The 12,626-nt window shown below is 38.2% G+C and overlaps 1 protein-coding gene across 6 annotated transcripts in view; it reads right to left on the bottom strand.

Annotated features, from left to right (window-relative positions):
* The window catches only part of PTPRG (protein tyrosine phosphatase receptor type G), a 676,181-nt gene that overhangs the window by 280,853 nt on the left and 382,702 nt on the right, over positions 1–12,626 (bottom strand). For all 6 annotated transcript variants that reach the window (XM_070576964.1, XM_070576965.1, XM_070576962.1 and 3 more), the window contains exon 3: positions 5,842–6,021. In XM_070576964.1, coding sequence (XP_070433065.1) covers positions 5,842–6,021 — 180 coding nt within the window. The remainder of the gene's footprint in view (positions 1–5,841; positions 6,022–12,626) is intronic.

Below are 12,626 nucleotides of genomic sequence, written 5' to 3' on the forward strand. Positions count from 1 at the left end.
GGGAAAATGGAAGTCACATGCATTATGGCAAACGCATTTACTATTTGTCTTTGGTGTGGGATGAAAGAACAAGTAGTGAAAAAACCAAAAAGCCCTCCAAATAGTTAAAATTCATAGGAGACCGTGGCTGATTAACATACATCAGAAGCACCATCTAAGTCTTAAATTCTGATCATTTAGCTAGAAGTTAATGCTAGGAACAGCAAGATTATCTTGAAATGTTCTTGATGAATGCATTATCTTTTCATTCTACAAAAATGAAAGAAAGGGAAATAACTTTAGATGGAATCAAGCGAGAACTGGCACAATAGACAGTTATGGCTCCTTGGGAAGAAATAGAGAGATGCTATCTGTCTTGTAAAGCTATTTTAGACAACTTTCGAGAAGTGGGCTAGGTACAACCAAGTCGCTCTATTGATTATGCTGGATTGGATATATAGCACACTCAGGGGGTTAAGACAGATGTGAACATTAAAGCTGTTTTATGGGAAAGTTACTGTCTGTGGGTAATAGGCCGTTTTAAATATTAACTTTCTATATTCATATTTTAATATCCAAAAGACAGTCTATTTTATAGATAAGTGACCTGTAAATTTCCAGCAGAAAAATAAATACTTCCTGAATTTACTTTCTAGAAGTACAAGATTTAAGAAAAGACTTGCAGAAAAAAATATGCGTTGCTTAAAAATTAATGATTAAAGGAAAAGAAGTTTTTTCTTCATCTAGGCACACAAGTGAGATATAAAATGAACAATTGCAACGAAGACAGACCATATGGCTTATGACATATTGAACTTTTGTAACTAAACTTTTAATTTTTCTGCTAATTGTAGACTCTCGTGCAGTTGTAAGAAACAACATGCAAGTTCTAAGTCCCCGTTATCCAGTTTCCCCAAAAGGTAACACTTTGCAATATAATACAATATGTATGTTTTTTTAAACTGGTATTATCCAGGTTGTCTATCAATAATATTCACTGTAGATATTATCAACCTATACCTTTAATTTAGACACACAGTGCCCTGCACTATATCTGTACTATTGTTCAAATGGATTTGATCCATGCATAATAGACAAAGCAACTAAATCGCCATTTCTCAAAAATATTGGCAAATTTATGAACTCATTGGCATTTTAAGAACTACAGAATGAAAGAAGTTTCTAGGTTTGTGCTTATCAATAAAAAGAACAACATAGGTTGACTTCTGCACCCAAGTTTCTAAACAACCATACATTGAGACTCTTCAGAGAAGAGAGAAAACAATTCCTGTTCTTATTTAAAATTGCGTACAAATGGTAGTCACTTAATTTTAAAAATGACTCGTATAGAAACATCTTAGATTATTTATTAAATATTGGCCTATCTAGTATGACGTCATGAATTTTATAGTAATAAGTACAGTTTAGGAAGTAACAACAATTTATTTCTTCTTCTCAGAAAGCTGTGCTGCTTCTGAAATTTCTGAAGACAAATGTGTTTGGATGGCTGTGCTCTAAAATCAGGAGCACACACTCACAGATATGCAACAAGTTGTGGATCACTGTAGGAAGTCAGCAGAGTGACAGAGATTGATAATAAGCTTCTGGAAGACCAAGGTCATGAATCAACTTGCATTGAGTGAACCCTATACTCATCTAAAACCTGTTATTGGAGATACCAAGCTGAATGCTGTCACTGAAACGTGTTATCTTTGCAGAAGGCTGTCAAGCATTGCAAGTCAAGTAGAAAACCATATCAGAGAGCCCAACAAATTGCCTTTGGCAGGTTTCCGGAATGTGGCCCTGAGGTGGCACTCAGCTCCAAGATCTGATTACCCCCAGTGTGGCAAAGCTCCTGTCTGCCACATTCAGATCTTCTGAGGAGTAATATCCCCTTCGCGGTTCTCCAAAGGACACTCACATTTGAAATACAAAGCAGGACCACTGGTAGAGAGAATCTGAATTGTAATAGTAAGCACACACGCTACATTGGAAGAGTGGAAAGATGAAGGTGAAAAGATGTGTACAAATAATATTGCTGATACACACATTTTTCCTGAGCAACTATGCAAATAGACGAGTCAAGGTATAAGAGAGGGCAGCCTGCTGTAAGGCAGGATGGAGAACTGTTATGGGGACAATAGGAAAAAGAGGCCAAAGCCAGGAATCACCGTGCTAAGTGAGTGGGAAGCAATTCTATGAACAAATCAAACCAACTTAAAGCCATCAGCTGTGAATAATCTCAGACAAATACTGGTTTGGAGAAAGAAAATGGATCCCTAGTGTTGCACATGCAGCCAGTTAGGTTAACAGAAAAGACAAGTCTGTGACCTACAACATGAATGGGACCAAAGGGCTAATAGTGAAGTCATTTCAGCCCAGCGTGAGGCCTTCAGGCAGCCAAGGTTCCTGGAAGGGATGGCTAAGAATGGTTTGCAGTGACATTCTTAGATACAAAGGGATTATTTCAAAAAAGAGAGAAAAAGACAGACAGCACTTGTTTTTAATGGGTTAGGATTATAACAGTTCAAAAGTAAGATATGAAAATTATCTTTAGCATCAATAGACTCTCAAGTAGCATTAGGAAGAGATGTAATATAACACCCAGTGTTTAGTTTCAGATCAGACAGTGGGGCACAGCAAGGCATTTTCTACTTGCATGAACAATCTAAACTGATAGTTGCACAATAGTGATTAAGAGGGAGGCAGCTCTTTACATTAGAAATAGTGAAAATATGATGCTTCATATTCACAAATCTCAAATGACAAGTGAAGTGAGTAAAAGGAAGCAGGAAGATGGAACGCTGGCCTGATAGACAAAGGGATGAGACAGTGTTCATCTGCCTCCTAATATAATAAGAAATATGAACAAAGCAAAATCTCAAGGAATATAAGAATTTTATTTCCATTTGTGCATTTGGCATAGCACTGTCCAATGAAACCTATGCTATGACAGAGTGTTCTCCATCTGTGCTGCCCAATATGGTAGCCACTAGCCATATGTGGTTACTGAGCACTTGAAATGTAGCTAGTACAATACTACCTGAAGCAATCTATAGGTTCAATGCAATCCCTATCAAAATTCCAATGGCATCTTCCACAGAAATAGTAAAAACAATCCTAAAATTCCTATGGAACCACAGAAGACCCCGAATAGCCAAAGCAGTCCTGAGAAAGAGGAACAAAGCTGGAGGCATTTTATTTCCTGATTTCAAACTATACTACCAAGCTATAATAATCAAAACAGTATGACAATTGCATAAAAACAGACACATAGACCAATGGAACAGAATCTAGAACCCAGATGTAAACTCACACATATATAATCAACTAGTATTCAACAAGGGAGCCAATAACACGCAACAGAAAGTATAACAATAAACAGTGCTGAGAAAACTGGATATTCACATGCAAAAGAATGAAACTGGATCCCTACCTTACACCACTTACAACAGTTAACTTGAAATGGATTAAAGACTTAAATGTAAGATCTGAAACCATAAAACTCCTAGAAGAAAACATAGGGGAAAGGCTTGTTGACATTGGTCTTAGCAATTACTTTTTTGATATCAAAATCACAAGCAACAAAAGCAAAAATAAATAGTGGGATCACATCAAATTAAAAAGCTTCTTTCTGTCTAGCAAAAGAAACAACCAACCAAATGAAAAGGCAACCTATTGAATGGAGAAAATATTTGCAAACCATATATCTGATAAAGGTTTAACATCCAAAATATACAAAGAACTCATACAACTCAATAGCAAAAACACCCACATGATCTGAAAGAAAATTGAGCAAAGAACCACAGATATTTTCCCAAAGAAGAAATACAAATGGCTACCAGGTACATGGAAGGAGCTCAGCATCACTAATCATCAGGAAGATGCATAGCAAAATCACAGTGAGATATCATCTCACACCTGTTAGAATGACTATCATCAAAAAGACGAGATAAAAAGTATCGGCGAGAATGTAGAGAAAGGGAACCCTTGTGCACTGTTGGTGGGTATGTAAATTGGCACAGCCACCATGGAAAACAGTATGGAGGTTCCTTAAAAAACTAAAAATTGAGGACTGCACAGGTCCCAACCTGTCCATGGTTTGAGGTTGCTCTCTGCCTCATAAGGCAAAGCAGATGTCTTGCCTTCTGGGAAAACAAAGTCATCTTCTCTGCAAAATCCTCCCACATAGTTGGCTTTGGCATCTTCCAGGAATAGGAGGGCAGGGATTGAAGCCTCATAGGTTTGGGTTTTCAGGTGAGGCAGAGAAAGGACAGTGGCTATAACCGGAAAGCCCAGAGTGGGGTACAGTCACCTCCAGAACTCGTCACTGTTACCCAGCCTGGGCTTCACGAGAGTCATGGAAGTGGATTCCTTCATAACAAAGTAATGCAGTTTCTAAAAACAAACTAACTAAAACTAGAACTACCATATGATCCAGCAATCCCACTTCTGAGTATATATCCAAAGGAAATGAAACCACTATCTCGAGGAGATATCTGTACTCCCACTTTCATTGCAGCATTATTCACAATAGCCAAGACACGGAAACAACCTAAGTGTCTGTCAATGGATGAACGGTTGAAGAAAATGTTATGCACACACACACACAGACAAATACTATTCAGACAGAAAAAGGAAGGAAATCCTGCCATTTGCAACAACATGGATAGATCTTGAGGCATTATGCTAAGTGAGATAAGTCAGAGAGAGAAAGCGTATATTCTCACTTATAAATGGAATCTAAAAAAGCTTAACTTACAGAAACAGAGAGTAGAATGGTGCTTATCAGGGGCGGGAGGGTAGGGTAAAGGGTAGGTAAATGAGGAGATTTTGGTCAAATGGTACAAATTTCCAGTTGTAAAATGAATAAGTTTAACAATACTGTATTGTATACTTCAAAGCTGCTAAGAAATTATGTCTTAAATGTTCTCATCACACACATACACAAAAATCACTATGTAAGCAGATGGATGTGTTGTGGTAATCACTTAAGTGATGACAGTCATACGTCACTTAATGACAGGGATATGTTCTGAGAAATGCATCGTTAGGTGATTCTGTGGTTGTGTGAATATCATAGCGTGTACTTACACAAATCTAGAAGGTATAGCCTACTACGCACCTTGGCTATCTGGTACCAATCTTATGGGACCATTGTCGTATATTCAGTCCGTCATTGACAGAAAGGTTGTTATGGGGCAAAGGACTGTACGTATGTGTATCAAATCATCACACTGCAAAGCTTAGATTTATATAACATTGTACAGGCATTATATCTCAATAAAGCTGGAAATAAATAAATAAAAGTCAAGTGACCCCTCCCCGCCTCAAGAAAACCCCCACAAAAATCTGAATGTGTGTCTCCTCTCCTTTCAAACATTGCAAATAGGGAACATAATAAAGTGGAAAAAAACCCAGATACAGGGCTAGTAGAACTGAGGGACTGAATCTTAATCCTACTTAATTTTAGTTAATTCACATTTAAATTAAAGAGCCACATGTGGCTAGTGGCCACCGTATTGGACAAAACAGATCTCTGAGAGTTCATTCTATACACTTTAGATATATGGACTCATTTAATCCTTACAATCCTATGAGGTTGATAAATTTTTATTATACACATTTGTCATATTTTTAAAATCTGAGGCACAGGGTGGTTAAGTAATTTGCGCAAAATCACACAGCCAGTTAAGCAAGTGGTTCTCAAACCAAGGGCTGATTCCAAACCTCTCACTCAGCTTTACGTTCTCTATGGCAATGTGTACTACTCAGGAAGCAAGTTATGGTTAAGGTAAATACCAGAGACTACCAGAAATATTACATGTTGATTTGTAGGCAGGTAAAGAAGACATAGTCTACCTGTTTTCCCTGTGTTTTTCATCCAGGTTTTGTTAGAAGATTCACTGTCGAAGCCATCCAGTTGCAGCTCCTGATATTCCTCACCGACACGGGCATGCTGGTCTAAAATGTCGACTGGAGACTGGTGACGGCCTCCGCAGCTGACACTCGATGTGACCCAGTGCTCAGGACCATAGGCACCTATTAAAAGAGAACAATACTTCAATCCTCATGGCTCAAGGGGCAGGAATGGAAGGAATCAGACGCAGAGAGCCAGGCACAGCATCTCCCAAGGCACACTGCCCTACGCATCACCCTGACGAAGAGGCCAGTGTATTGAAAACTACAGGCACAAGCCATTTGCCTGACAGGGCAAGAGGATTTAAGAAAAGATAGGTTACTGAGATAGTCTTGCTTCTTGTTTTGTAATTAAACATTTGTTAACTTTATCTGTAATCAAATTAAAGGACTCAAGCAGAAGGGCTGTCAGAGTTGTTCACATTTGTAAAAATTTTTAAATGTTTCCTAAAATAAGCTGAGCATTTAGTCACAAGAAAACATATTAATCAATTTAGTATGCTTTGCTATTGCAGACAGTATACTAGACACGACGTTCTTCTTAGCTCCTACCAGTTTGTGAACAGGAAAAGAAAAAAATTAAAAATTAAAAGCAACACAATAATGGCTGAGAGTCGTTACCAATAACGTAGGCAATGAGGCAGGGTTTTCCTCTGGCTAATTGTGAAAGATTTTTTAATTTGGCCAGAGTTTGTATGCTTGTGTGTTAAGGCGCTCACTTCTCCTCCTCAAACCCTCTCTCTTATAGGAGATGAGTACAAAGATACCTTCAGATTGGACCCAGCTCTCATACAAATAAAGATGCTTTTAATACGCCACAGAATAAAGGAAAAGAATGCAACTATAATGCATAATCCCAAGGGGCGCCAATGAGGCACAGGTAGAGGAGACACACTGCACATCCTTTTCTGCCCTATTCGGAAATGAACTCTTCCAGGAGTGATGTCTATTAAGTTGATAACAAACTCTGAGATTATTTTCCACCCTACCTTTAACTTTCTTGATATAACAAAACAGGAGTAGCCTTTTGAAAAGAAGCATCCTTTGCTGGAAAGATTAAATTAAATCTCTTTTTGAGAATTAGATATAGAATAAGTCTAAACTTTCTAATTTTTGAAAGATAAAACTTAGACTTCCCAATCAATATAAATTGTAGTGTGTGTATATACATGCATATACATCTACATGCACGCCTAGGTTTTTTCGGTTTAAATTTCTACATATATCAGATAGAAGAGGATGAATAACCCAAGTGATTTTAGGAGACCAACCTACCCATCAACCAGTATATTTGTGCCTCACCCCATACCTAACCTTGTCTAATGGAGGAAACAAGGAAACCTTAAGGGAAGTCTCCCCAGCACTGAATAAGAGCCCACACCAGTGCCCAGCCCACCACCACACACTCCTTTGCCGTGGATCTCCCCATTCCTGATAAGTCTGATGCAGCTCACAGCTGATATAAACAATGGTACCACGAAAAAAGGCACAGACGCAGACAGTCTTTTCAGGCATGGTAATGGAAACTTCACGGCAGCAAGAGCAATTGATGCAGTTCCCTAAAAGTGACTCATATTCTTGCTGTCTTACCTCTCTGGGTCATTCTCCCTAATCCTCATCCCAAACGGTAAGATAAAAGAGACCATCAGAAGGAACACGTTCACTGATTGGCAAAAATTTAGCAACCTCAGGGGACTTTTCAAAATCATTTACAAGTGCCATTGTACTTTCTAGAAAAAGTTAACGTCACCATTTTCTTTATTTTAGGACTCCAACTAAAGTAGGAGACGTCAAGGGCTTTTCATTCAGGTTGTTGCACCTCTTGGTCAAATGTCCTAAAACTGTAACAAGTCATAAAGGAACAGAGTGTGCATCTGCATATATTTAGCCAAATTTTCCTTTTATCTTGCATCAATATATTTGAAGAAAAAGCAAGAGGGAAAGGGGACATAAGGAGTAATTCCAATTATCCTGTCCCCTCTTTAAATTTTCTTCTAGTTGCTAAAAGTACCCACTGAAAAACTTAATGAAGTAATTGTTGATATATTTGATAGCTGACAAAAATGTAAATTATGGTTAGCTACAATTGGGCCTGTATGTTCGACTTATGGAAACCAGTGTTTCCATATGCAACAAATATAATGTTGCCTTTTAGAAACTCACCAGTATAATAAAGTTACACTCAATGGGAAAAAAATGCATGGTAAAATAAATCCAAATATGCATGACTCCAAAGAAATAAGAATGCAAGCCATCATCCGTAAAATAAAAAAAAAACACAGACACCTGATAATTATCCTACTAACAAAAGAAAAACCTGTCTAACCTTTGAAAAGTACTTGCCATTCACATTATTTCTCTAACCTTCCAGACATGGGTGAAATATAATTTAGCACCTATAAAAATATAATCAGGGTTCGTACCAGTGGGATTCATTTATTCACTGGTAACAATCTAAAGATTGAAGCCGACTACCTGCTTGCTTTCACACTCCCACCCCATATACATTCAAGTGCAATTTTAATTGAAACTGATCTTCCACTTCAGATTTTAAATTAATTCTTCTTTGGAGTGCTTCATGCTCCAGACTCCACTGCCTTGCCAAAACCCCTATGTCATTAGTGGAGGAAATAGAACACTTTTTCCAAGCTTGCAGGTATTGATCACCTATTCTCACATGGAAGCACCATCGCCATTCCACACTGTATAAATCTCTTCGGTGTTAAGACACTTTATAAGGGACTCAGAATTCTATCATTAATCATTTGCAGTTGCACAAGTCTCACAGTATTGAATGCTTTGTTTTTCAGAACTTTGAATAAATGCTTTTAAGTAAAAAACATGACACTAAATAAAAACTGTGGTTTAACTTAAACCTAGTTTGGAGGGGGGAGAGGAACCCAAATCAGTAAGAAGCTTTCCTCTCTTGGTGTGACATTATCCATGTAAAAGAAGAAGGAAAAGTCATTCACACTTTAGTTTCCTCTTCTTGACTCTTTCTTAGAATGAGCAGGATATTTGCATTTTGGCAGCACCCATTTTGAACAGCACACCAACTCTGACATGGCAACTTCACACACAAGGCTGTGCTCTCCAAAGAGGAGAGGTGCGGTGCGGGGGTGCAAGGCTCAGGGTAATTTGGGCTCTCAAAAGCAATTTCCTGTTCACTTGTTGACAGGCTTGTAGGAATGAGATCTTGATGGAGACAGACTGCCAACATATCAGTACCGAGCGAATCTAACGGTTTAGATTGAGTTTCTCACTCAACCTAGGATGAAAAAAATATTTCTTTTTAATGAATTCAACCAATGCATCTGAAACCCCTGGCTAAAGGTTTGACCTCAGTGTAAATATCCCCTTATCAGGGAGGCTTCTGTGAGGAATGCACAGGCGTTCTGTACTATCTTGACAATGGGTTCTTGGTATCCTTCCAACATCTTATCACTATTGTAATTTATAGCTTCTTCCTTAATGTCTATCTTCCCCACTTGGAAATTAGATTTTTTTTAAGATTGGCACCTGAGCTAACAACTGTGGCCAATCTTTTTTTTTTTTTCTGTTTCTCCCCAAATCCCCCCAGTACATAGTTGCTTATTTTTCAGTTGTGGCATTTGTGACACCACCTCAGCATGGCCTGATGAGCGGGGTTAGGTCCGCACCCAGGATCTAAACCGGTGAAACCCTGGGCCACCAAAGCAGAGCACACGAACTTAACCACTCGGTCCCGTGGCCGGCCTGGGTAGTTACTTTTTGACAAGAGCTTCCTTCTCTGTCTTGCTCAAGTTTATTTCAACGCCTAGCTCAGGGCTCTACAAACAGTGAGTCTCGAACACATATTTTTTGGCACAAGTAAATGAATTGGAAGATGAGATTAAAGAGTTGCATAGTTCTATCTTCTAAGGACACCATAGCATGTTCGCTGTGCATTATTTTGGTTTTAATTTTTCACTTTTATCTGCTGACTTCTTACCACGTCTTCCTTGCTCACTACGTCTCAAGAGTCAGGATGTCAACTTCACAGTAAATACTCCTTCCTTCCTTCATTTATACGTTAAATTAGTCCAAATGGTGATAAGGTAAGATAAGCTGCAAATATGTGATGTGCATGAGGGAATCTGTGTGCCAACCGAATAAGCCTACCAAAAGCGACCATGGCTTTTAAAAGAATCCTTTTTTTTTTGGTGTGATAGAACCTTGCTTTGGACGCCTTTTGTGAAGCACTATTAATTTTAAGGCTCTCTTATTCTTTTTATGCTTTAACAAAGTTCTCTAATCAAAGGTCAGTCAAGATGGAAAAGAAGTTTTTGTAATCAATCCATCACTGTAGTCATTTAAATATTGACTCAGCACTTTCTCAGTACCAGGCACAGTGCTGAGAAATGGGTGCTAGTGGGCAGAGCTGCCCCAGTTCCCTTGGGGTTTCTCTGGGAAGCTTAAGCTGCCTGTGGCCCAGCCTTCTCTCATCTGTACAACGGGGAAATTACTAGTATCCACGTCAAAGGGCGGTTGTGAGGGTTAGAGAAGAGAATCCATGTAAAGTACTTAGAATAATGTCAAACAATAAGACTCATTAAGAGGTGGCTGCCATGATTATTGCTATTGTTCTTGTGTTATAAAACAGGCAGCAAGCCCTCCAGAACCTGACTATATAATGGAGGAAACAATGGCGCCTGAAGCGCAACCAAGGGTTCAGCTAGGCGATCACAGGACTTACAGAGGAGATGACACTTGAGTGGAGCTACTCCCTGATGTGCAGTGAAGTTTACTAGATGCTTCTAACTTGGGCAGAGGATAAGAGTCAAACGTACAGTTGACCCCTCCAGAAGGTGAAGCTTAATCCCAGCACCAGCTTCCAAAGAATAAAGTGGGGAAAGGGAAAAATAGAAACTTCCCAGTGGAGAAGGCTGGTAAATATAATACCACCCTAACCAGGTGGCAAAGGTTACCATCACCTACGATATCATGGATTATCAGGCACATCCTGATAGGATGTGATAAGAGGGGCCATCACCTCCATGGGATTCTTTCTAAAAATCCATAACCTTAGTCTAATCATGAGGAAAAAAATCAGGCAAATCCAAACTGAGGAACATTCTACCAAATACTTGGCCAGTACTCCTCAAAAATGTCAAGGTCAAAAAAACAAGAAAAGACTAAAAAAGTGTCATAGACCAAAGAAGACTAAGAAGTCACGACAAAAAATGCACTGTGGTATTCTAGACTGACTGGTGGAGCCAAACATGGAAACTAGAATGAAAACTCAAGAGCCCTGAATAAAGTCTGGAGTTCAGCTAATGGTCACACACTCATGTTTGTTTTCTAGTTGAAACTATCAGAAGGGTCATTCTTTCGTGGTTACTCTGACAACAAAATGAAGACATATATACAAACAGTACAGAAGCCAAATAAAGTCTAAGCTTTATTAAATGGGTTATATTTTAATATCCAGATTTTACTGAATTTACTGTTCTGCATTTGGGGGCAAGTCTGTGGCCTAACAGATGAAGGAGATGGGAATTGATTTATAGGTGAGGCTGGGATTGCTGTCATATCCTTTTTGCATAAAAGGAATTTGCACAGAGCAAAGCCAAAGGAAAAGAGAAGCAGGCCTAAAGAAAACACAGCAAGCTCGTGGTGATATTTCATTATTTGAGGATATATAAAAACCTTATAAAGTTGAAGAAATTCACCTTTAAAAATTACAGTTAAGGAAAAACATTATGAGCTTAATTTATGGCTCATTTTTGCATTGAATGAACCCACTTCTACCCCCTTGGTGTACCGTTAACAAGTCACTGCATTTTTCTCCTTTTGAGATGCAACAGTTCTGTGGGCCAGCATCAGGAAGACAGAGTTCTACAGTAGGGTGAATAAATCACACCACTGGAGACTAATTCCAGTTGGCCTGTTTAAGGCAGACAGAAATCCCCACATGCAAATAATGGCAAATACCATAAATCTGGGCTCACGTGTGCCATCCCACGTGATGTTCAGTGTTTCTTCAAGGAAGATTTAACCCAAAGAACTTGGTCAATGTGCATAAATTTTCAACCAAACCTAGTTATTTTATTCAAAGAAAAGTTAAACAAAAATCTGAGAGAAACACCTCAATTTTGCACCCCACCTCCAGCAATATTACTCAAAAAGACTGAATACGAATAAATCTAACTGGCTAGCAACAAGACTTTGCCAGAATTTAAGTAACTGCCTCACTTCTATGCAGTTCACTCTTAATACCTGACCCGAGAAAAAGTGCTATTTTTAGATCATTTATAAATCATACTTTTGACTTAAAGAAAGGAATTTCAAATATTGATCTAAGATTTGTGTTCCAAACAATGGTTCTTTAAACACATAAGAGGGTCTTTGCAGAAAATAAGCATCCACCTTGAATTTATTTTACCATAATATATCCAAATAATGGTTTCTATTCACTAATGAAAAGCCATTAAAAATAATGAATTCTGTCTAAATCTAATTAAAAACAAAACTAATATACATGTTATGTGCTGTTTCTAGTCAAAAATGATTATTAATGCCTCCCTCAGGGAACTTACATTAAAAGTATTACCTGGATCCAGGGTTATTACGTTGAATCTTGTTGTCTACTTTTAACCAACAGCTACAATAAAAAAATATGTGTACACAGTTTTTTATCTGATATTATAATTAATGCTTTTTCTCCCAAATCTAAAACACATCTTTAAATTATTCCGTTTTTTAATTAA

Source organism: Equus przewalskii, chromosome 15 (assembly GCF_037783145.1).
Source record: "Equus przewalskii isolate Varuska chromosome 15, EquPr2, whole genome shotgun sequence".
NCBI lineage: Eukaryota > Metazoa > Chordata > Mammalia > Perissodactyla > Equidae > Equus > Equus przewalskii.